Source organism: Poecile atricapillus, chromosome W (assembly GCF_030490865.1).
Source record: "Poecile atricapillus isolate bPoeAtr1 chromosome W, bPoeAtr1.hap1, whole genome shotgun sequence".
Taxonomy (NCBI): domain Eukaryota; kingdom Metazoa; phylum Chordata; class Aves; order Passeriformes; family Paridae; genus Poecile; species Poecile atricapillus.
Window position 1 is genome coordinate 66,261,080 of NC_081288.1, and position 26,514 is coordinate 66,287,593.

Consider the following 26,514-nt stretch of genomic DNA (forward strand, 5'->3'; position numbering starts at 1 on the left):
AGAAGAAGATTTGTCTTTACTGGTGTCACCAGGCGCGCCTTCCACTGCACCCCTCCCTTCTGCTTCACCCCTTCCTACCGCTTCACCCCTCCCTTCTGCCTCACTTCATCCCTCGCTGTATCCGCCGTTACCTGAAAGTAGTTCGGAGGAGGAGGATGGGGAGGATGAGGAGGCGACAAACGTTATAGTGGCACCCGAGAATGCTAAAAAGGTTGCTATACGTCTTCCAATCCCTTCCCCGCGAAATACTCCCCTCGCGGCACGAACCAGACAGGGACGTAAAAATCATGGGGGACCCCAGTTAATCGCCCCTTTAAGGGAAGCGGTGGGACCCCAAAAAGAGAAAGTGGTTGTGAAAGTGCCTTTCTCCCCAGGAGATTTGGTGATTTGGAAGCAGTCAGCAGGTAATTACCGTGAGAATCCTGAAAAGGTGGCACGGGTGGTTAAGATGATTGTTAGAACTCAGAACCCGGACTGGAATGACATGCAGGTTTTATTAGATACCCTAATGGATTCCACTGAGAAAGGGATGGTGTTGCGGGCCATGAAAGAGCGTGCTCGGGAAATGATTAGGCTGTATCAAGCTGGGGGAACTGTGAATGACTTGGTTCCGAGTGATGATCTGGGATGGGACCCGAACAAGGTTGAAGGGATGGAATCTATCAGGGCGTACCAGGAGTTGTTGGTGGAAGGAATCAGGACCGGGATGCCTAAAACATTAAATTGGTCGAAGCTGTATTCGGTCAAGCAGGATAAGAATGAATCTCCTTCGGCATTTTTAGAGCGCCTTAAAGAGACTGCTAGTCGCTTCACTGATTTGGATATTGACAGTGAAGCAGGAAAGTTGCAGCTTGCTTTAATCTTTTTGGGTCAGGCACAGGAAGATATACGTAAGAAACTGCAGAAATTAGAAGGTCAGGATACTCGGGATTTGGATAAAATGCTAGAAGTGGCTTGGAAGGTTTATAATAACAGAGAAAAAGAAACGGCCAAGAAACAGCAGGCGAATCTATTAGCTATAATGCAGCAAGCTGGTAATGGGGGAGGAGGCAGAGGTGGTTTTGGGCGCGGTCGTGGCTCTGGACGTGGCAGGGCAGGATTCCAGAATGTCAATTTCGGGGGACGGGGGATGGCCCCTCCTGGTCCCCAACAAGGAGGGATTGCTCCTAATCAATGTGCGTTCTATCGTCAGATAGGACATTGGAAAAATGAGTGCCCAGTAAAAGCTGGACTGGGAGGAATGCCAGTGAATGGATCAACAGGTTACCCCGTGACTCCGGAAGGTGGCGCCCAAGCATTTGTGTTGGGAAATTATCAGAATCAAAACTGACTAGACCAAGACTTGAAGGACAGGATTGATATTGATGGGGGGGGACGGGAGTTTGTCGTGGATATGAGGGTAACGCATTCAGCATCCACGATAGGCTCTTGTTCTTTCCCATTGGTGATACTACCATACGGATGGTGGGAGCAACGGGACAATTAGAAGAAAGACCCTTCTTACAACCATTAAATTTGAGATTTAGAGAAAAGAATTCAGGTGTGGTTCTGACATTTAATGATGACAACAAGGCAGAGATTTGTTGTCATCGTTGAATTTCAGAATTATATTCGAAAATGGGAGTCGGGGAACCCGGGGAAATCAAAAGCTGCTCAGCCGGTGGTAGTAGAATTAAAAGAAGGTGCTCAACCAGTGAGAATAAAACAATACCCAATCAAATTAGAAGCTAAACAGGGTGTCACTCCTTTGATAACTCAGTTTTTAGCACAAGGAATTTTGCAGGAATGTGAATCAGACTTTAACACTCCTATTTTTCCAGTTAGGAAACCGAATGGTAAGTATCGGCTAGTGCAGGATTTAAGGGCAATTAATAATATTGTCAAAGACATTCACCCAGTGGTTGCCAATCCGTATACTCTATTAACATCTGTGTCAGAAAAATTTAAATGGTTCTCTGTTATTGATTTGAAAGATGCTTTCTTCTGCATCCCTCTGGCATTGGAAAGTAGGAAATATTTCGCATTTGAATGGGAAAATCCTGACACTGGAAGGAAGAGACAGCTCACCTGGTCTCGACTGCCGCAAGGATTCAAAAACAGCCCTACAATATTTGGAAATCAATTAGCAAAGGAATTAGAAGAGTGGAAGACTGCTGAGGTAAGAGAGTTACCCTCCTCTTATGTTGTTCTCCAGTATGTGGATGATATCTTTTTGGCAACAACAGAAAAAGGATTGTGCCTGAAATTGACTATTGGTCTGTTGAATATGTTGGGCCAGGCTGGCTACCGAGTGTCAAAAGAAAAGGCACAGCTGATAAAGGAGAGTGTAATATACTTGGGATGTGAGATCACCCAAGGCCAGAGACGATTGGGAGTCAATCGAGTGGAAGCTATTTGTGCTATTCCCCTTCCCAGGAACCATCAGGAACTAAGGTCTTTTCTGGGAATGGTGGGATGGTGCAGGCTGTGGATTCTGAATTTTGGACTTCTAGCTAAACCATTATATGAAGCTTTGAAGGAACCGCAGTTGAGCTGGGATCGACCGAGGAAAAAGGCCTTTGAAGACTTGAAACAAGCCTTGAAAGAAGCTCCGGCATTAGGCCTTCCCGATTTAAATAAAGACTTTCAGTTGTATGTAAATGAAAGACAGAAACTGGCACTGGGAGTGCTAGCTCAAAGACTTGGTTCATGGAAACGCCCAGTAGGGTATTTTTCGAAACAACTAGATACGGTAAGTGCTGGCTGGCCATCATGCTTGCGGGCAGTTACGGCCACAGTGATCCTCATCCAGGAAGCCAGGAAATTAACTTTAGGCAGGAAAATAGAGGTATTTGTGCCTCACATGGTACTGGCAGTCCTGGAACAAAAGGGGGGACACTGGCTTTCATCCAGCAGGATGCTGCAATACCAAGCAATCCTGAGAGAACAAGATGATGTGGATCTAAAAATGACTAATCATGTTAATCCAGCAGAATTTCTCCGCAGTGAGCAGGAAGAAGGAGAATTGGCACATGACTGCATGGAGGTGATTGAACAGGTGCATGCCAGCCGAATGGATTTGAAAGATGTTCCAATGGAAGATCCGGATTGGGAACTGTTTACCGACGGGTCCAGCTTTGTGGAAAATGGTACCAGGTATGCGGGATATGCAGTGGTAACAGTTACCACTGTAGTGGAAGCAAAGGCCTTAGTCCCTGGAACGTCAGCTCAGCGAGCTGAGATCATTGGACTCACTAGAGCCCTAATATTAAGTTCCGGAAAGAAAGTGAATATATGGACTGATTCAAAATATGCTTTCGGGGTTGTGCATATTCATGGTGCCCTGTGGAAAGAACGAGGGTTATTGAACTCTCAGGGAATTACCATCAAATATAGAACTGAAATTCTAGCCTTGCTAGATGCAGTACACCAACCTGAAAAAGTTGCAATAATGCATGTGAGAGGTCACCAGAAGGAAGAAAGAAAAATATATCGAGGAAACAGATTGGCTGATGTCACAGCACGAGAAGTGGCCAGAGAAGTGTGGACCCAAATGGCCCTGATACCCACTAAGGTGAGTCCTGTAACTCCACATTTGATTCAAGAACCGAAGTATTCCCCGGATGATGAAAAACTAGCATTACTGCCGAGAGCACAGAAGAATGCAACTGGATGGTATGTAACAGCCATGGGACAAGTTGTGGTTCCCACCCGAATTATGAGAGCCATTTTAGAGACTGAACATAATAAATGCCATTGGGGAGCAGAGGCATTGGTAAAATTTCTAAAAAGAGAAGTAATTTCTAACCAGATGTTAACATTGGCAAAACGGGTGAATGCCACGTGTCCAACTTGTTTGAAGAATAATCCAATAGTTAGGAAGCAGATCCAGTTGGAGAAAATTACAGGTAGGACCAGAACCAGGAGATTATTGGCAAGTAGATTTTTCAGAATTACCGAAAGCACAGAACTTCAAGTATCTTTTAGTGTATGTGTGCACTTTCTCAGGATGGCACTGGATATGCTATTGTTAAAAGAGCATGGGGTGTGCCAGTATCTAAAAAGGAAAATTGACCATTGCTGCATCCATATTCCAAACGTGACCATTGAAGTAGAAAAAGACATTTCTCAATTGGAAATGATTGAATCCAAAACAAAAGAAATTGAAAAAGAAGCACAACATAATTGGATCGGAGCAATATTTGAGTCTTTAAGACTTCAGGTTTCTAGATGGGTTTCGTCAGTGATACAGTATATTTTGTTATTTGCAGTCTTGTTACTAATCATTTAGTTAGCTTATAAGTGTGTTCTAAGAGTCATCGAAAAGGAAACAAGACGCACCAGAAGAGTGATCAAAGCCTTAGCAAGAACCAATGAGATACGTCTCAATGAAAGACGCCGACCTCCCCCGAAATATGAAGATGTCGTTGGGCAAGATAATCCAGCATTTGAGAGAACCCACGAGGACTAAGAGTTGAGCATTCTTGCAGAAGATTGAAGAATGCTCAAAAGGGGGGAAATTGTTGCCATTTAATTCAATAAAATGCAATATTAAGATAGTAGCAAACGTTAACAGTTAGCATTAGTTGACATTAGTAGTAGTCATGCTAAGGCTTGGTAGGCCGCATATAACCTGCAAATGAACTGTATAGCAGATATTGCAATGTAAGCAGTGTAACTAGGAGATAATCTAAGGAATGTACCTGTTGGCAGAATTTAAAGGTTAAAGAGATAATCGTACCAAGTAGTGAAAGTTTGTGATGATGAAGAAATCATGTAGAAAACATATAAAAACCCTGTGATTTTTCTGTGAAATGGGGCTCTGTCTTTGGACGCTAGTCCACAGGCTCCCGGGCCCTCAATAAAGCACCGCATAAACGACTTCGGTTGTTTGTGTTTTCTTCGGATCGAGCAACACTCTCATCTTCATGGTCCTCCTCTGGACTCTCCAACAGGCTGATTCCCTTACTGTGCTGAAGACCCCAGAGCTGAATGCAGTACTCTAGGTTAGGTGGGGTCTCTCAAGAGCAGAGCAGAAGGAGAGAATCACCTCCCTGAATCTGCTCGTAATGCTTCTTTGGATGCAGCCCAGGATATAGCTGGCTTTCTCAGCTGCAAGCACACATTCTCAGGTCACGTCAAACTTCTCATCAATCAGCAACCCCAAGTCCACATCAGCCCAGACTATATTGTGCTTGGGATTGCCCTGACCCAGGTCTAGGACCTTGCTCTTGGCCTTGTTGAACTTCATAAGATTTGCACATACCCACCTCTCAGGCCTGTCAAGGTCCCTCTGGGTGGTATCCCATCCTACTGGCATTTCTGGATGGCCCTTCTCTGGACTCACTCCAGCAGGTCTATGTCTTTTATGTTGGGAGCTCCAGAACTGGATGCAGTACTCCAGGTGGGGTCTCACGAGAGTGGAGTGGAGGGACAGAATCACCTCCTTTGACCTTCTGGTCATGCTTCTTTTCATGCAGCCCAGAACACGGCTGGCTTTCTGGGCTGCAAGTTCACATTGCTGGCTCATGTCTAGCCTCTCATCCACCAGCACCCCCAAATCCTTCTTGGCAGGACTGCTCCAAATCCATTAATCTCTTGTCTTGTATTGATACCAGGGGTTGCCCTTACCCAGGTACAGCACCTTGCACTTGGTCTTATTAAACTTAATGAGATTTCCATGGTCCCACTTCTCAAGCTTGTCCAGGTCTCTCTGAATGGCATTCTGTCCTTCAGGTTTGGCAACCACACCACTCACCTTGGTGTCATCTGCAAACTTGGTGAGGGGGCACTTAATCCCACTGTCTATGTCACTGATGAAGATATTAAATAGCACTGGTCCCAGTACAGATCCCTGAGGAACACCATGTGTCACCAGTGTCCATCAGGACATTAAGCTGTTGACCGCTACCCTCTGGATGTGATCATTCAACTAACTCCTCATCCACTGAACAGTCCACCCATCAAATCTATATATCCAATTAAGAGAGAAAGATGTTGTGAGGGATTGTATCAAAAGTCTTATAGAAGTCCAGATGGATGGCATCCTTAGCCCTCCCATTGTCCACTGATGCAGTCACTCCATTATAGAAGGCCACAAGATTGGTCAGGCAGGATTTGCTCTTGGTGAAGCTGTGCTGGCTGTCTCAATCACCTCCCTGTCCTCCATGTGTCTTAGTATAGCTTCTAGGAGGATCTGGTCCATAATCTTCCCAGGCACAAAGATGAAGTTTGCAGTTCCTGGGTGTCCTGGGGTGACTTTATGATGCTTGTATCCCCAACTGCCTTGTTTATGTTACATATTAAGTTCTGCACCTTTAAGACTGGTTCTGAGAGTGAAGAGGGGGGAAGAAGAAAAGTGCAGTTTGTGTTCAGAAACAGCACTCACTCCCCCACAGGCTGCTCCGGATTGTGTTGTCTGCAGCACAGACAGCAGGAAAGAACTCTCCTTTGCTTTTAGTTAGTTTTTCGCTAGCTAAGGCAGAGAAGTTCCCGGATGTTGGAGTCAGAGGCACAGAGTGTGTACCCTTATCTTTGATACCTGGCTCTGACATCCAAGAAAGCACTGAATTTCATATAACACCATGGAAACAACTGTTAAAGTTAAGTAGAAAAACTAGGAGTGTGAGTGTGTAAGTGTCATGGGGTGACTTTACCTTTAAGATAGTTTTTAAAGCTAAGGAAGTGAAGCTGCAGGTGACTGATGGAAGTCTTTTCTCCTGACCAATTATCAGTCGTTTCTAAGAATTGACAGCAGTTTTAACCATTAAAAAGTGAAGTCAACTTGTAAACACCTCCTTAAGATGTAAAGTCAGAGCACTTTTGTCCTCTTTGTTTTCTGGCTGTGAAAGGTAACAGAGCTCCGGCTGGCCTCCCATTCCCTGCCCAGGCCATGCGGCCCGGGCAGGGGCTGGGCTGGGCTCAGCGGCTCCCGGCCGGGAGATGAGGGCCTGCGGGGCTTGCCCCGGGCTCTGGCTGGGCCAGGCCGGTCCCTGGCTCGGCTGCAGATTTTGCCGTGACGGAATTCACCAGAGACTGCTGAGTAAAGAAAGGAAAAAAAGCTCTTGACCTGCGGCAGGCTGAGACAGCGACCACACTCTCCAGAGCAGTCATGAAGAATCTTCTATCAAAGACAGCTCCAGCTCCTGCTCTGGCAGAGATCACAGAACCATCTACAAAGCCTGGGCAAGATTTTAACCCTTTCACTACCCAGATGAGACTTGCAGATTAATCCTTTTATCCAGAGAGAGAAAAAGAGAGTAATCAACATGTAAAGAGACTTTATAAACTATCAGAGACAGTAAAGAAAAGAATTAAGCTTCAGAAAAGGTAGAGAATGAGGAGATGCTTTATAAGCTGAAATATTTTTCTGTTAAAGCTATGGAGATGGACAATAGGGTCTTGAAAAAACTCCTTTAATTCATGACAGAGTATATAGGGAGGAATGGAGTGTTCAAAGTTTGGATTTTGAGCAAAAGGTGGAGTAATTGTGATACAGTGAGGTGCTGGAACAGAGTGAGATAGAGTAATAGTTGAAGATTTGAGGCCTTGAGAGCCAATGAGAAAACTGTTTCCAGAGAAGCTCACAGAAACAGATAAAGAGAACTGTGGATGCTAGCTCTGGAGCAAGCTGCAGGGAGCCTGCAGAAACTGCAGGCCGCATAGCTTCTCAGTCCTGCCTGAGAGCTAGCCTGAGAAATTCATGTGAGGATTTAAAAACAATCCTCAAAGACAGAAAACAGCCCTTGCAGGTGCTGTTTGTCTGTCTCTTGTTTTCTTGGCAAGAGAAAGTCAGAGGGTATTGTACACCACTGACCAATGATGGTGATGTAGTGATTTGATGACCAATGAGAGTTTCCTTTTTGTACTTTCCACGAACCAGTCTATAAAACAAAGCTGAAGCAATAAACTAAGGATTTCTCCTGTTCTGACTCGATGAGAGTCTGTGTCGTCTCTACCCAGCCATTCCTTAATAGAGCGACAGAGAACTTTTGCCTTTGAATAACTCATCCTTAAAAATAATATCCCTAGACTCATTGACCCATAACACACCTCAGAGTGATGTGAAATGGGAGGAGTGAACTGATGACAAGATTTCTGGGCAGCTGGCAGCAGGAAAATAGAAAGCTATAACAGAAATAGCTTTCTTGTAGAAAACTCCATAGATTAGCAGAAGACTTCTGTTTCTCTACAAAGACTGATGAAAAGACTCTAGCAGGAATTGGGACTGTTGTAAACACCAAAGTTCCAAAGTTTTTGTCTCTATGTTGTCATGTGAACCAAGGAATGGTGGGTAGTAGGGGATAAAAAGGGTTTTCTGGAAGTTTATTCTGGTGTTCTTATTCTTGTAGTTTGTTAATAAACTTTATTCCTTTTTAAGTTTTAAGCCTGTTTTGCTCTTGCTCTAATCCATATCTCACAGCAGGAAATAAGTAATTTTTTAGTTACTGTTTTAAAACCACGACAGTAAGTCAGAGTGTTTTCTTAAGTCACTGGGTGAAAAAGAGTTTAAGGTTTAAGCTCTTTTAAAAAACAAAAGACAAGATGGAGGATTTAGGGTGTTGTCGCTTCTTCCTTCTTCTTCTTCTTCTTCATCTTCTTCTTCTAGAGGTTTTTGAGTAGTAATAAATGATTGGATAAAAAGTGCCACAGTGCAGCACACAGGTGTTGGGTCATTGGGTCACTAAGAAAAATAATTTACTTGGCATTTGTTAATTGGATAAATAGACATATAAAAGACCTTGAAGAAGTTCTTTGTTAGCCATTTTGCACCTTTCTATCTTAGTGCATGTAGCTCCTTGTACTCTGTATATATATAATATAAATAAGAGAAGAATAAACAACCAAGTCTGAACAAGAGAAAACTGCCTCTCTCTCATCAATCTCAGTCCAAGGGGGGAAAAGAACCCAGCCACAAGTGTCCCATCCGGACAAAGTGGTGCCCAATGTAGGGCTCTCAGTCCAAGGTGACTGTTTTTTTTTTTCTTCCTTTTCCTTGGATCAGTTCAAACCTGCTCTGGACAGAAAATCCAGAAAAACACCGGGAGCTCATGCCTGTGGCCCACTGGGGCCTGGGCCTCAGCGCTTTCCAGCACTGAAGGGACCGATAAGAGACTGAGCGAGCCGAGCTACACAACATGAAAAGGATTCTTCTGGATTTGCCATCTCACTGAACAGTGAGACATTTTATTGTTTAATATTATTCAATTTCTGTTAAATAAACAGTTTTTTCTACTTTTCTCCAAGGAAATATTTTTCCCAAACCAGCTGCAGCAGGGGTGGATTGAATTTGCTTTCTGGAGGGACCTCATTCAGAGGTTTTGTCCCAAATTTGCCCTAAACCAGGACACTGGGGTCATCCCTTCTATTCTTTGTAAGATGGGTGTGATTTTTCCTTTTTTCTTGTTCACCTTACTGCCACGACTTTTCCAATATCATGGTGAGTGGCCTGGCCACTACATCAGTCAATTCCCTCAGGACTCTGGAATGCATCTCATCAGGTCCCATAGACTTATATATATTAAAGTTCCTTAGGCTATCACAGGCCTAATGTTCTCTTACAGTGGGAGGGACTTTGCTCCTCCAGTCCTCATCTTATAGTCCATCTGTGGATACTAAATGCAAAAAGCAAGCAGGGAATAGAGCCTGTGTGAAACTAAGTCACACAGGCTTCTCACTCTGGCCTGGGAAAGCATAAGAAGGAATCCAAACAGTCCTTGGTAAAGGACAACAATCTTCAAGTGTTGTTTAGTCAAGGGGTGGTGTTCCACTTTACCAATGATGGTGATGTGTTGCTTTAATGACCAATGAGAGTTTTACCTCTCGGACCTTCTCGAACATGTGTATAAAAGATTAAGAATAATAAACTTTGCTCTCTTGGACAATGAAGCTAAGGGAGTCAGTGTTGTGCTTATCGCCGTTCCTAATATAGTGCTACATCCATCCACTTGAGAGGTGTAGGAATAGAGACTGCAGTTTGAGGAAGCTGACCTGAACTGGCCAAAGGGGTATTCCATGCCATAGAACGTCATGCTCAGTATATAAACTGGGAGGAGTTGGACAGGAAGGGACTAACTGGGCACTGGTCAGTGGATGATGAGCTATTGTATTGTGCATAACTTCTTTCTCTTGGGTTTTATTATTCTCTCTCTCTCCTTTTCATTACTCTTATTATTGTTGCTATTATTTTTTATTATTTTATATTTAATTTTGTTTCAATTATTACACTGTTCTTATTTCTACCCATGAGGTTTACTTATTTTTAAGGATTCTCTTTTTTCCCAGTGTGGAGTGAGTGGCTGCATGTGTCAAGACAAAGAATGCAGTGAAATGTCTCAAAACACTGTGAAAAAAGGAAGTTCCCATAAGATAAGCCACCAAAACAGGCACAGCTGGCAAAGAGGAAGGTGTTAATTCCAGGCCTAAACGGAGGACAAAGTTTGGAATAAGGACATTAGACAAAATTGTACTGTAGAAACTTGTGATAAGCACAGATGTCAAGAAAAGGAAGATGCCAGGCCTGGTGAGGCAGATGTGGGTAACCGATTTGGACAAAAATTCCTACCATGGCAAACTGTGAGAAAGGAAGGAAGTCCTTTAACACATGCCAGCCCAAGTTGTGGGAACACCATCTATGCTCTGTAGATACCTGGGACTTGGACTGTGTAAGTTACCTCCAGAAGAAAACCAGTGTATCCCCACCACTGAGAAGACCAGAAGAGGAAAGGCCAGCAGGATGCCACAGGGACCCACATGGTGGTGGCTATCTCTCCACTTAATCTGTCTTTTTTTCTCTTTCTCCCCCCACCTTCCCCATTTATTGTTAAATAAAATCCATACTATTGACTTTGGCATATGGTCGCATTTGCACCTTAATTTGGGTGGAGGCATCTTTTAATAATTTGTTCCTAAAAATATGATACTTAGTTCCTGCTGAGATCAAACCATGAAAGTTTCTTCCTATTTGTGTTTGATATCACTTCATGTTGGTAAATAAGTAGAATTTTTGACAAAGTACTGCAAGCAGAGGGTCTTGGTTTTGCATGGCCTGGTTCTTGGGGGGGGGCACAGAAGTGGCTTCTATGAGAAGCCACTAGAAGCTTCCACCATGTCTGGCAGAGCCAATCCCTGATGGCTCTGAGGATGGACATGCCACTGGCCAACTCTGGGCTGATTAGAGATGGTGGTAACACCTCTGTGATAACATATTTAAGAAGAAAGAAAAACAAAAAAATTGTTGTGCAGTTTTAATTCCAGCCAAAGAAGAGTGGAGTGAGAACACTTGAGAAGAACAACTATGTAGATACCAAGGTCAGTGAAGATGGAAGGTGAGGAAGTGCTCCAGGCACCAGAGCCAGGATTCCTCTGCAGCCTGTGGTGAAGACCACGGTGAAGCAGACTGTCCTCCTACAGCCCATGGAGGTCCACGGGGGATGCAGAGATCCACTTGCAGCCCATGGAGGAGGTGCCCACGCTGGAGCAGATGGATGCCTGGAGAAGGCTGTAATTCTGTGGGAGACCCATGGAGAGAGGGGCCCTGCTCTCAGGCCTGTCCTTGAAGGACTGCACCCCATGGAAGAGTGACCCACGCTACAGCAGTTTTGGGAGGACTGTTGCTCATGAGATGGAACCACGTTGGAGAAGTGTGGGGGCGGAGGAACCCGCTGATCCAGAGATCCTGGCACTCCCCTGGAGGCAAGATACTTTACTGTAAGAGAGAGAAAAGTGACCCTCCCAGAAAGCTTTGAGTTAGTTATGTTAAACTGTTACACTCCATTGGTGTTCTCCCATGCCATCCCACCCCGATACATGTATCCCAGTTTCCCCCCGCCCCTCTCCTCCCCTTATAAATACCCCAAGTTTTCCCCTGTTCGAGAGAGCAGCTGTCACCGGCTCCCTTCGCCAAAGGCTCTGCCTAAATAAAGGCTAGGTCTAAGCGGAATGCCATACAGCTCTCTAGTCCCTTCTTCCGTGTCGCCTGCACGTTGCCGCCGAGCGAAGCCAAACTGAAATCACTCGCCAAGCCAAGGACGCGCCTGTGCTCCCGGGCAGTCCTTTTCAGGACAGCTTCTTCAGGGAAGTTGCGGCACAACCTCCGCTGCCGCAGCAGAGAAGTTCACAGAGAACTGTCTCCTGTGGTAGGGACCCCATGGTGCAGCAGTGGAATGACTCGTCTCCACGAGCAGTGAAAGAAACAACAGGTGATAAAAATACCAAAACCCCCACTCCCTGTCTCCTTGCACTGTCAGTGGGAAGGGGGGAGAGGTTAGGGGGGGAGGGGAAGGTGTTTTTAAGGGTTTATTTTACTTCTCATTATCCTGCTCTGATTTTGCTAGTAATAAATTCACTTTATATCTCTCAGTTGAGTCTGTTTTGCCCTTGGAGTGTTTTCTCCCCATCCTTAACTCACAAAGCCTTTGTTAAATTTTCTCTCCTCTGTCCAGCTGTAGCACAGGAGGGTGAGTGAGTGGATTTTGTGGGTGCCTGGCATCTGGCAACTGTCAAACCACCACACAGAGTCATTTCATTTCCCAATGGAATGCTTCTCAGCACTAGCTAGCAATGTAATTATTACTAATTTTTACAACTTTCACTATCACTAGCTAAATTTGTCAATTTTTTCTTTGAACTACATCCTCAGTTCTTTGGCTCTACTCTAGCAAGTTCATGAATAATTGATAGAACTCTTCTGGGGCACTCTTCAGAGTCCATTGATCATGTCATACAGTTTTTGAAGGACAGATCACATAGATCAACCTAGCGTCACCAGCAGATAGATGGTCATTCTTCCCGAGGACCTAAATTTATCTCAAGGAACTGGATTTCTTTTTCGGCACTTTTTCATATGCAAAAAAGGCAGCCAGAGCTACCAAACAATGGAGGAACAGAAGAAAACCAGCTGTAGTTTCACCACAGCTGTCTTCACTTCATCAAGAAAAGAATATGGTGTGTTATGAGGAAATGAGTGCTGGCTAAGTGGTGTGTTTCTGTCCTATGTCTTTGAAGCTTTATCGGAAGTCCAGGAAAACAGGAAAAAATCAAGGGGCTTTTTGGATGTTTTTGATATTTGCTTCTAACATGTCCTTTTGTCTGCAGTTAGGAGCTTTTCTCAACCTGTCCACTTAATGGAGCTTTTATGACACATCCAGTGAAATATTTCTGGCTGACTTACCTCAGTGTTAACTACTTCATCTGAGGGATTGATTAGGACTACAGTTTCTAAGACATCACTTCTGTGGTGAAGAATCTTCTGACCTGAAAGCACAGAGAGGAAAAAGAAGACATTAAATTCAACCAGTGTGGTTTAAACCAGTGCTTTCCCAGAACTACTTTTATGTTCCACTGTGGGACAGCCCTCAAGTTACCCAAGACAGTGCACACTGGCTACAGCAACTACTGTGCTGGCTCATGTTTTTAGGAATACCCATGGCATGTGGTCTTATAGGCCGGAAACAGCACTCTAGAAAATTCATAGAATCACAGAATTGTTCAGGTTGGAAGGGACCTTAAAGATGATCTCATTCCTACCCCCTGACATCAACAAGGACACCTTCCACTAGACCAGCTGGCTCAGGGTCCCATCCAACCTGTCTTTGAACAATTCCAGGAATGGGGCATCCACAACTTCTCTGGGAAACTTGTACCAGTGCCTCACCATCGTCACAGTAATGAAAGTCTTCCTAATATCTAATGTAATCCTACTCTCTTTCAGTTTGAAATCATTCCCACCTTGTCCTATCACTACTGATGCCATGATGATTTTTTGCCTTTTCTTTTTATATACCTTTTATGTATTCTCAGTATTCTTGGTATACATACTTGTAATTTGTGAGGTAAGGGTCTGTTGTGATGTAGAGTCCACAGGCAGGTCCAAAGGAGAGTCGCTTTATTCCAAAAACCTGTCCTTTTTAAGCAATTAGCCAGTTATCAGCTACATAGTTTTAAATCACAACAAACATAATTAAACCAAACACCATACACCATGATGTGAACATGTGATGGTTACATAACTTGTTTTTCTACCTCTAATTCAGTGGAGTCACTTTCCCATAGTTCTTTTCTACTTAGCCGAAGTAGCAGGCCTGAACCATGATTTTACAAGGCCTTCCCTTTGTAAGGTTTTACCTATATGCAACAGTAATTCTTTAGCCTGACATTTCAGCTTAGGCCCAGTATTCTACTAGGCAAGAAGACCAACCATCCTAAAGGCCTCACAATTGGAAGCTGGAAAGCATAACACTATCTTGAGAAACTAAGACTCTCTCTGGAACATATTTTGTAAACTAGGTTCAAGCCCTATCTGGGGGGAATACTTTAGATTAGGGAGATGTCACACCATTCATTTAAGCTTCTCATTTGGGAATCTTTGTCAGACATGCTAATTTGCAAGGTCTATAAAATTGTATACGCAGTATACCAGGTGTGTGCATTTCGGCGTATTCCACCTTGATGAATTGTTGCACTATAAGGATCCTTATTAAATACCGAGGTAAAAACTCTTTTATCCCTTAACTGTGTCTGGCTCATAATTCTAGGACCAGTGAAAAAGGCATCACTACATGTCCTTGTAAAAAGTCCTCCAGTCCTTTTGTAGGCTCCCTTCAGGTACTGAAAGGCCATATGAAGGTTACCCCAGAGCCTTCTCTTCTCCAGACTGAACAGCCTCAATTCTCTCAGCCTTTCCTCATAAGAGAGGTGCTCCGTCCTTCTAATCATCTTTGTGGCCCTCCACTGGACTTGCTCCAACAGGTCAATGCCCTTACTGTGCTGAGGACCCCAGAGCTGAATGCAGTACTCCAGATGGGGTGTCTCAAGAGCAGAGTAGAGGGGCAAAATCACCTCCCTTAACCTGCTGATCCCACTTCTTTTGATGCAGCCCAGAACATAGTTGGCTTTCTGGGCTGCAAGTGCACATTGATGGGTCATGTCAAGCTTCTCATGCACCAACACCGCCAAAAGTTCTCCTCAGAGCTGCTCTCAATCCATTCTCTGCCCAGGCTGTATTTGTGCTTGGAATTGCCCTGACCCAGGTGTAGGACCTTGCTCTTGGCTTTGTTGAATTTCATGAGGTTTGCAGAGGCCCACGTCTCAAACCTGTCAAGGTCCCTCTGGATGGCACCCCTTCCCTCCAGTGTGTTCACTGCACCACAAAGATTGGTGTCATTGGCAAACTTGCTGAGGGTGCATTCACTTCCACTGTCCATGTTACTGACGAAGATGTTAAACGGCACCAGTTCCCATACCGACCCCTGAGGAATGCCACTTGTCACTGATCTGCACTTGAACATCAAACCGTTGACCAAAACTCTTTGAGAGGGACCATCCTATCAATTCCTTATCCACCGCAAGAGTAGTCCATCTGTCACATACATGTCTCTCCAGTTTAGAGAGGATGTCATGAGTCACAGTGTCAAATGTTTTGCACAATTTCAGAGGCGAGTGTAGTGGTCTTGACCATGTAAATGTGCCTATTTAGAGCTTCATGTGTGACTGCTTCCTTCTTCCACTCCTTGGCATCAATAACTGATTATCTTACAGGGTGGGGTGCTGGTAGTTGATTTTTGTAAGAGTAACTCAGGCTTACTGCTCAGACTGATACTCAGATGCTCAGCTGGAATGAAGGAAAGCCTTCCTCAGAAAGACTTTTATCGAACAGAAATGAAGTATCATAGTGTGGGAGTAGAAAGCAGCAACAGCCTTTTACAAACTGGCAAGATATTGAGACATTAAACTACAGATGAAGTGGGAGAATCTGAGACTTGCGCAGAAGATCTGGAGTTGTTTTAAAGTAACTCTACCAAGTTTTTGCAGCTTATCTCTACACATTGGACAAAATATTATTGTGACACATCAAAGGAAGACATTTCCAGGTTGCACAGAAGTGGTTGACTAGCTAGATTGTATCCACCTCTAGTTTCTGTAAACTAGGTTAAAATCCTATCTAAAGACTTCTGGGAAAAAAAATTATCTGTTTGTAAGTATTTCCTCATCCTTGATTTTATTAAGTAAAGCTTCAATTAAAACCAGATATGAATAAAGAGACTTGGCTGCTGCTTGATTCAGAATCAGTCCAATACAAAGAAGAAGTAAATACCACATGACAGTTGCGTAAAGGGTGATTTCCATGTGCATCATTCTAGTTCCCACAGCCATGAAATCCTATTGCTCACCTATACAGCCAAATATTGATGACATTTATGGTAGAATTACTGAGATCGAGATGGTGTCTAACATTTTCTAGACAAGTGACTGAAAAGGTTCCTAATTTACACATTTGATCTTTTCAAGATGATCAAGCATCATGATCATGGGCCCCACTTTTTATGGTGATTGTGTTGAAGCAAATTTTGTGCAAAACTAAAATGTAAATGAATAGCAAGGGAAAGAAAGCAAGTCCTACTTCAAGTCTTATTTAACCAAGGATCACTACTGACACACTTCTTACTGATTATGCTGGTGCAACAGCAGCCCATGGGGATACATGCTGTAGGGAACAAGCTACTCAACAGAGGGCTTCCCATCAGTCCTTCCTGTCATCCTGGATGGACACCAGTGTTAACTTGCTCCCCATCAATGCCATTCCCACACAAATTAAATTCAGAATAACCTATTTGCAGAGGAAGCAGATGATGTGGTGTGATGTGATGATTCTGGCAGAAAGGGCAAAGGGACAATATGTTCTCTCTGAAGACTGAAGGGGAAATTAAAGCAACCTGCACGGTTTTCTAATGGAAGACTGGCATTTGCCCTAATAACACAGCTGAGCTCTGGGGATGAATTTTCCACATAAACACACAGTTTACACATTTCAGAAATCCTATCTGCTTCTGAGATCTCAATCCTTATTTGACAATGGGCCAATCTAGGTGACTTGTCTAGGTGTCTACCAGACTGCCCTTCTTCCTCTAGGCTGTATCTCAGGATGTGAGAGGAAAGAATACATGTCCTTCTAAGGCAGATTAGATCATAATTGTCTATTGTGAGACATTTTTTTGGTGGTGTTTGTTTTAGATCAGACCATTGTCTGTGATAACCTGTTGAGGCAAATGAGAACTCACATAAACAGCAGAGGGCTCCGTACATTTTTGAGTTCAGTTCTCGTGTTTCAACATACCATATTGAAGCCATAAAAATAAATCACAGAATCACAGATGCCTACAAATCACTGGTTGCCTACAATCCCACTCAGGCCACAGAAGGACAGCATGCATGACTTCAGTTTTTATAACATTGTAAACTTTTGACTGTTCTGTGTTGTCACTGATGTGTCAAGACTGGGCTCTGACGGTGTGTCTGACCTGACTGAAATCAATAATACTGTGTTAAATCTGGAAAAAAAGAAGAAAAATAACAACAGTTGATACAGACAGTAGAACAAAGAGTATTATACTCACTTGATAAGGATAGTAGAACAAAACAACATTTTACTCTTACCAAGGACAATAGAACAGAACAGCACAGCCATGGAGAAATAAAGGATGTAACTTAGGCAAACAGAAGTCAAGCAAAATGCAAACAGGATGCCAGCTCAGCTCTGCAAGGCTGACAAAGTAGAAGTTATGCAAAACAACGATATTGCTCTTACTCAAAAGTGGGGGGCAAGGAACAGCTGTCTAAAAAGGACACCGGACTTGAAGACAGACCCCAAAGAACCATATAAAGACTTCTGATAAGGGGTGAAACTATGTAAAATAAAGTCAAGTAAGCAGGGATAGCTAATGAATATGTAATCAGTGTGTATTATAAAAACTGTTCACCTGACGCTCCGGGCACTCTATTAGAGGAAGGATCCTCCCAGTGACCAGCATGCTGTAATAAAGAATGCCTGCTTTCTAATACTCAAAACTGTGTTAGAAAGTTTCTATCTGGCTAATTTCAGTATCACAGTATTATGGGACCTCATTTAACCAACCATAGTCAATAGCTGTGCCATATGGAAGCAAAACACGAGGGTTGTGTTAGCATGTAGCAGGTGCTCCAAGGCAAGATGAGTGGGTATAGGAACATATTGCTTAAGAGTCCTGTGATATATGAGCCATACACTGTGATGTTCCCCTTGTTGTTAGACAAACCTTTGTCCTGATGTACATCGGGCTACTCAGCACTTCACTATTTTAGACTCAGAGTAATCACCAAAAGGCTTGGCTGAGTGTTGAGGATGTTCCATTGGTACTGTTTTAAAATCGTTTATAGGAGGATCAGTATGCTATATCTGAGGACTAAACTTCTCTAACTTTATTAATGCTAGTTATGAGTTTGTCCTGTTAGGTGACAATTTGGAATCAAGTAACTGTGAGGTTGTCCTGAGTTGATTATGATGTTAAATTGTATCCCCATTCGTCCACCTAACCCAGACACAGGTTTTATATTCTTAAAATTTCATATAAGAGTAAAAGTGAGTGGAAAAGAAGCACCGAGTCTGTTATCAGAGACTGTACTTGCTCTCCCCGCATCAGGAGTTTTGACTACAGCACAGACAGACAACAAGACACAGATCCCCTTGGCTTTCCAACTAGCTGAAGCAGAGGTCTTCCTGGACTGTTTTCTTTCCCTTTTCTGAAACGAATCAAACCTGCTCTGAACTGGGGACTCGGGGGAGCACCGGGAGCTTGCACCCATGGACTACCGGGAGCCCAGCCTGGGCAGTGGCATTTTCCAGCGCCAGAGGGACTGATAACAGAGCGAACACCCACAGGAAAGAGACCCTCTGAATTTTGTCATCTCTTCGGAGCGGCGAGAGGTTTTGTAATTTGATATCGTTCATTCTTGTGCTGGGTAGTGCTGTGCCTGTGAAATAAACAGGTTTTTTCCACTTCTCTCAGAGCAATCTCTTCCTGAACCAGTTGGGGGGTGGGAGAAAGGGGCCACGTGGGTTTGCTTCCCGGGGGGGGGGGGTCATTGCAAGTTTTCTCCCAAATTTGCCCTAAACCAGGACAGAGGTTTTTCTCTCCACTTTAAAAAATCACCATTTTGTCCTGTAATAGCTAGAGGTGGTAAAAATAATGGTGTTTTCACAGCCCTTTGTAATTCTAAACAAAGAAAAAGAGGACCAATGAAGCCATATTGACCCAAAGCATGCTTCAAATATTATTTACAAATCTTTAGGTATAGGATGCTGTCGTGGTTTTAAAGCAGTAACTAAAAAAAATCACTAGACAACTTACTTATTTTTTGTTGTGAGATATGGATTAGAACAAGAGCAAAACAGGCTTAAAACTTAAAAGGAAGAAGGAAAGTTTATTAACAAAAATTACAAGAATAAGAAACCAGAATAAAACTTCTAGAACAACCCTTTTCTCTCCTACTACCCAACCATTCTCTTGTTCACATGACAACAGAGACAAAAAACTTTGGTAGTTAAAACAGTCTCAATTCTTTCTATAATTCGTTCATCAGTCTTTGTAGAGAAACAGAAGACTTCTGCTAATTTATGGAGTTTTTCACAAGAAAACTATTTTTCTTCATAGCTTTCTATTTCTCTGATGCCAGCTGCCCAGAAATTCTGCCATCAGTTCACTCTTCCTATTTCACATCACTCTGAGGTGTGTTATGGATCAAATGAGTCTAGGGATGTCATTTTTAAGGATGAGTTATTCAAAGGCAAAAGTTCTCTTCATCTGGTTTTGTGAGCCTCTTTGGAAACAGAAGTTCTCTCTTTGCTTCTTAAAGGCTACAAATCTTCAACTGTTACTTCTCCCCCTCTGTTCCAGTATCTCACAGTATCACAACTACTTCACTTCTTGCTCAAAATTCACACTTTGAATCACTCCATTCCTCCCAATATACTGTCATGAATTAAAGGAGATTTTCAGAACCCTACTGTTCATCTCCATAGTCTTTAACAGAAAAATTTTCAGCTTATTAAAGCATCTCCTTCTTTCTCTACCTCCACTGAAGCTTAATTCTTTTCTTCACTGTCTTTGATAGTTTATGGGGTCTCTTTACATGTTGAACACTCTCTCTCTCTCTCTCTGGAAAAAAGATTAATCTGCAAGTCTCATCTGGGTAACGAAAGAGTTAAAATCTTGCCCAGGCTTTGTAGATGGTCCCTCTGCCAGAGCAGTGGATAGAGCTGTTTGCGATGGAAGATAACTTTTCATGGCTGTTGTGGGAGAGTGTGGCCACTGTCTCAGCACGCTGCAGATCAATGGCTGACTCTCTTTTTATTCGGCAGTCTCTGATAAAATTCAGCAGCGGCAGAAAACTGCAGCTGAGCTGGGAGAACTGGCCTGACCCGGCCTGGGCTCGCTCGCCTTTCCCCCCGCCCCCCCCGCCTCCGCGGCCTTGTCCAGCCTGGTGGGGGGCGGGGCGAAGAGGCTGAGCCGGAGCCTGCTACCTTTTCAGAAGCCGGAAACCAAAAAGAGCAAGAAATTCCCAGACTTACATCTTAAAGTAGGTGTTCACAAGTTGATCTCACTTTTCAATGGTCAAAATCACTGCCAGTTCTCAGAAATGGCTAGTAATTGGTCAGGGGAAAAAACTCCCATCAGCCTCCAGCAGTTTCAACTTCTCTAGCTCCTAAAGCTAACCTTAAAGGTGCAGAACTTGATATATATATAAAGCAAGAGATTGAGAATACCAGTATTAGAAAGTCACCCCAGGACAGATGCCCATTCATAAATGGAAGGATGAGACCCCTTAGGATAACGTCACCATATCCTTTGAACAACATCTGAAAACAATACTGTTCCCTAGTTATGTGTCAAAGTTCTGCCAAGTCCAGCAAAATATCACAGTGCAACTAACATCTAAACCAAATGAGCTCATCTAGAAGATGTTCGTGCATGGAGAGCCACAGAGCCATTTTAATGTAGACATCTGAATCTGCAGGATGTAAACCAGCATGTATTTAAGAACTCATTTTCCTCTGAATATTTAAAGTCAAAGTATATATTTTCTGGAACCACTAAAGTATTCAAAAAGTTATGGGCTTTTTTTTAATGAGATAGCACTGATATAATTTTCAAAGGTTCTATCACTACCATTAACCTGTAGCACCATTTATAAGGAAACTTTCAGATATTATTTATCTATAAATCTTTGCAACTACTTAAAATTGAACCAGTATTTATAGCTTTCTTGTTGAACACAGACAAGTAGCTCAATCTAATACATATTGGATGTGGCACTCGGTGCCATAGTCTAGTTGTGGTGTTAGGACATGGGTTGGACTCAATGATCTTGGAGGTCTCTTCCAACTTAGTCATTCTGTTGAATTCTGTTGAATAGAAAGAAAAGCAATAATTCACAAATTAAATATACTTGCTGATGCTTTTGATCCTGACATAACATAATGCCCCCTGAAACAACTGAAGTATCATACGAACCAGTTATTTATATTTCTATAGACCGGAGAAGTTATAAAGTGTTGAGATGAAATTATTTCCTAACACCAGCTCTGTGCTTTGTAAAACAAAATGTGACAAACTCAAGTATACTTTAGCACTGTGGCATTATAAGCATAGGTTTTCAGTGCCAAAATTTTCCAGTAGTGGCTGTTTAATAGGTAGACAAAAATTTCCTGACCTCATCTAGACAAATCTCTCTGAAAACCGTATTTTTGATATGGTGTAATACCCAGCATATTCTGAAACCACTAACGTGAATGACCTACCACTTAATTCTTTGGGTCAGGACAATCTAAAAAAATAAAAAAACTTGAGAATTATTCTGTAGTATTTAGCCTGCATTTCCTTTAGTTAAATATTCCTATTTCTGCCTTTTTGTCCTTTATAGTAGCATTGCTCCATCTGCTTTGCTAATTACACTGCTTCAATACTTGCATACTGGCAATGTAACATACCTTTGCCATAGATAATTCAGGACAATAGATCAAATTAAAATTAAAAATTGTGAAACAAGAAAAAATTACATTGACAAGAAAAGGATCATGCTATATTTTTTCAATTGATTTGCCATAGCCTCCTAGTTTCTTCAAACACCTAGACAGTCAAAATGTATAAAAATTCCAGGACTAGAACTGATGCCAAGATGATTTTTTGCCTTTTCTTTTATATGCCTTTTATATAACTTTTATGTATCCCCAGTACTCTTAGCATGCATACTTGTAATTCCTTAAGTCTGATAACTTAGCATAGCCCTAGTATTTTGTTAGGCCAGGAGACCAAACATCCTAAAGGCCTCGTAGTATGAGGCCAGAAAACCCTGCACTATCTTGGAAAACCAAGGTCCTCTCTAGAAGATATCCTGTAAACTACAGATTTGGCCCATCCAGGGGGGAATTCCTTGAATGGGGGAATATCACGCCATTCATCCAGGCCTCCCATTGGGGCATCCTTGTTAGATATGCTAATTTGTAAGGTCTATAAATTGTATATGCAATCTATCGTTGGTGCATCGCAATGCATTCCACCTTGTGAAATGGAGAACCAATAAGGATCCTTATTAAAATGCTGAGGTAAAACCCCCTTATCCCTTAACCGTGTCTGGCTCCCAATTTTTTAAGACCAGGAAAAGGCATGAGTTGTTGGCAACTCCACTGGGATGAGGGAGACCCTGAAACTTGCAGTTCTTGGACTGAGGAACATACTCACTTTGCCTTCTTTGCCGGCATATTATGGTGAAACAGAGAAATTAAGAATTAGGAATCAAGCATAAAGAAATGCTTTGACTAAAAGAAGAGGGCTGCCAAAACCGTATGAAATGCTTACTGTTCCCACAAGAGCAGGAAGAGAGCAAGGCTACAAGATAAGATAAAGAGCTAGAATGCGCAAACAGGATGCAAGGACAAAGGCACCACAGTATAAGGGGATCCCTTGGACCCCTAAGCCGAGAGAAATGGTATCAAAGTCCAAAAGATGGTCAAAGGACTAAAAGGAGCATGCGCAAGGAGAAAAGGTGAAAAGTTCAACTGAGAGGAAAATCGCTGATATCATCCCAAAGATCCCCAGACGACCACCAGTGACCAAAAAGGAGCAGTGCACAGCCACAAAGAGCCGTAGAGCTAATTTTAATATGAAATGGGGATAGGCGGGGTTAGGAAATGAATATGTATTAGGCGTATTGCGTAACCCTAGTTTGTAGAGAATAAAAAGAGGGGCAAGTCTCCAGGGTGTGAATATTTTTGGAGGAGCTATCCCACATGCACCTCAGTGCTGAATAAATTAATACCTGTGAGAAATTAAGTGGTGATTTGTGTCAATCAAATAACACTCACCCCTGTATGTGTGTCTGCGAGCAATTCAGACAGAGACCATGGGATTATTACAAAGAAAAGTTTTGAAAATTAGCTAAAATAAAGCATGGAAAAAGTTTAACAAATTATTATATAACAATAAGCTTTTAGATAGCAGCTTGTTCCAACAACAAAATTTTAAACTTTAAACTACCTTGTTTCCTTTGTATAAACTAGTTTTAAGAAAAATTTGTAATCACTTAAAAAAGGGAAGACCAACAGAAGCTAAAAAGCTCTACAAAAGCATTTTGAAACATGCTAACTTTGAGTTTTGTAATAACTGAAGAAAGAGCGTATGAAGGTATTTTTAGACAGGTTAGCTTTAAGTTGTGAAATGATTGAAAGAAAGCTTGCAAAATATATGCTGGCTAACAAAATATATGCTTAGTTAAACAAACTGCTAATAGAAAAGATATTTTAAGAGAAAGATGACAGACTAAGGAGACATCAGACCATCTCGGACCACCTCCCCAACAGATGTTCAAGAACCACAACTGCTGATTATGAAGAAAAAGCAAGTAGAAAATAACTGAAGATTTGAGGAAGTGCCTAGAATGGCATAAGAGGCTAACCTCTGAGACCTCAATTTGTGCGTTGCTTAGGGTAGAGGCCCTCAATGCACCCAGTGCGCTGTAAAAACTTGCTTACCTTTGTTATAGATACATATTATATTATTGGCTTTTCATAAATATTAAATTTAATGTTATATGTATAAGGTTAGAAAACTTTGCTGTATTAATATAGTTTCTTCTATTTCTGTTATTGATGAAACTTAGAAATAGTGGTGATAGTAAAAGATTTTAAAATCATAGAAAATTTGGGGAGTTGGAAAGAAAGTTAGTCTTGGCAAGCCCTGGGAAAAGCATTAAAAGTAGGCCCTGGGAAATGTTAGGCCTTGTGCTTGCTAAAGTTCAGGTGAAACTGCACCTGTGTAATCAGTATATGATAAATGATACAACTGTTAGATGTGATTAGATATAATTATTGTATAAAGAACATGAAGAACAATGTTAGGGGGTTGAGGGGGATCACAAGAAATCCATGCTTGGGTAAAAACAATGCATACAATAGAACAATGTAAGTTTAATAATTAATATGTAAGTTATATAACGATAGAGTATAAAAACATGTTCAACTCAAAACCAAGTGAGGTCAGATTTGGGTATGTGTACCCCTGACACCCAGAGCTCTTAATAAAGCACCTTCATATAATCATTCTGTGATTAAGTGTTCCTGAACGCTAACAGTGGTATAATATATATATGTTAAGCTGTAGCATGGTATTAAAATAAAAACTACTTTAACCCAGAGACTGAAAAAAAAAATAGTCAGAAACCCCCCTGCATTATTAGATTATTTTATCCAGATGAAGACAGAGGTGACCAGTGCTCCAAAGGAGGAATTTATTGAACCTCTGTTCTCAGGGAATGTGAGACTTAGTGAAGCCAAGAAGATTGATCTATTGGGGAGGGGTGTCGCCCTGAAAACTCAGCTTCTGAGCTTGCTAACATAGTTTTCTAAAGACTTTCCCAGGATAGTAACTGTAAACATAGATATGTGTATATTCTTTCTGTTACACGTCTTGTGATGGGCATCTCTCATGGCCAGTGCAGTGAGAAAGTGTTATCCTGACCATCCAATCCCTGGCCATGGTCAGAAGCCTATAAATCCTGGGGGGAAAAATAAACTTTCTCTTCTCTTCACCACACCTCGACCTGTGTCCGTGTGATCTATTCATCTTCAGCGGCAACAGAGGGGGGCAAGTTAAAGCTAAACAAAGGAACATCTAAAACTTAAGAAGAATGTTTGAATCATGTATAAGAATTTATGAATATGTAATAGGGTTCTGTTTTTAAGGGACAATCCTTTGTTAGTAAGGTGTGCTCTCTTGGCTGAATGCTGAGGCACCCAGCTGTATTTGTACATTTTACTTTATTTCCATCTCCTAATTGTCTTTCTATTAAACTTTTTAAATTTTATATTAAAAAATATGTGAACCTTGTTTTTCACACCTTTTATCGAACAAATTAATAAATTGGCTATATTTCTTGACATATTGGCAAGCCTAGCATTTTCATTTATAACATACCTACTCTTGTAACTTACTCTGTGGGTTATAGAGTTTTCTTTCCACATATCAACGGGGGCTGAGGAAGCCAGTCCGAGTGGAGGCCCCCGACCGGGGCTCCAGGACCCAATATGAAAGCACGGAAGGGAGGTGAGTTAAAAAGGGTCAGCATTGTGCTAGCATCAAATAGGGGAGATCTCTGGGAAGGTTGTAAGGTTGGGTGGGTGTGTGGCCAGGACGGCCCACAAAAGGGGGGTAATTTGACCCGTTTCCCCCAAAATTTTGGTGGAGGAGAGGAGAAAACGCCCTCTGTTGAAATCATGGAGCTTGGCAGCTGTTAGCATGGAGCTGCGGTGTGGCTCAGAGGCTTAAGGCGCTGGTTGAATAGTTGGGAGACCACGGGTTTGGTTCCCGGCGAGGGAGTGTTTTTCACACTCGCGCACTATCACTTTCTATAGTCTACTTATGCTGATAGCTCTGACTCGGTGCTGTAGTTTGTAAAACGGGTATTTCGACTGGGGGATGGGAATTCCTGGAGTGTTGGACCCCAGGCTGCATTCCACAGCTAATAACTCTTTTCCGGCGGGTTTTTCCTGTTTATGAGTAAACCTGGGTTGCGCGTCCTTCGCAGAGAATGTACAGATAGCCTGCGATTCTCTGTTAAATTTGATATTAAAACACTGGCGGTATCTAACGGGGAAAAGAACCCCCCCTGGCACGCAAGAGATAATCAGACTCTCGACACGGGTCTGGACGACTTTAAAATTAGGAGAGCAGGGAAGATGGCCTCGTTATGGTAGTTTAGAGAGTGAATTAATCACAGAGTTATTAGTGGAACTCCCATCCCTGCGCAGATTTGATGAGTTGAAATACGCGAAACTCTTTACTATATTTCCAAATACAGAAGAGGCATACGAGGTGGAAAAAGACTGTTTGGAAATGGTTTTGAGAGGAATGACAGGTTTGTCTTTACAAACAATCTGTGGGTCTGTTGATAAAATGAAACTATCACTGAGAGATAACAGAAATAATGGGACGGATTCCACTGAAGGATGAAAGGGACACTGGGGAAATACCATAAAATTCCACAAGAGTTAAGAATTAAGAGGGGGGTTATACATTAGGGGGGAAATCTTAGGTATTAGGCATTCCGGGAAGTCTGTACCTCTCAAGTACCTCAGCCAATGGGGAAAGAGAGAAGGGACATGCGGCCGGGAAATTAGGATAAAAAGGAGGCTGCACCCTCCAAAAATTTGAGGCACCCCAGGGAAAT

The 26,514-nt window shown here is 42.4% G+C and overlaps 1 protein-coding gene across 1 annotated transcript in view; it reads right to left on the reverse strand.

The window, feature by feature from the left end:
* Positions 1-26,514, reverse strand: part of LOC131591459 (microtubule-associated protein 1B-like) — an 83,803-nt gene that overhangs the window by 21,277 nt on the left and 36,012 nt on the right. Inside the window, exon 4 of the mRNA XM_058862183.1 lies at positions 13,151-13,233. Coding sequence (XP_058718166.1) covers positions 13,151-13,233 — 83 coding nt within the window. The remainder of the gene's footprint in view (positions 1-13,150; positions 13,234-26,514) is intronic.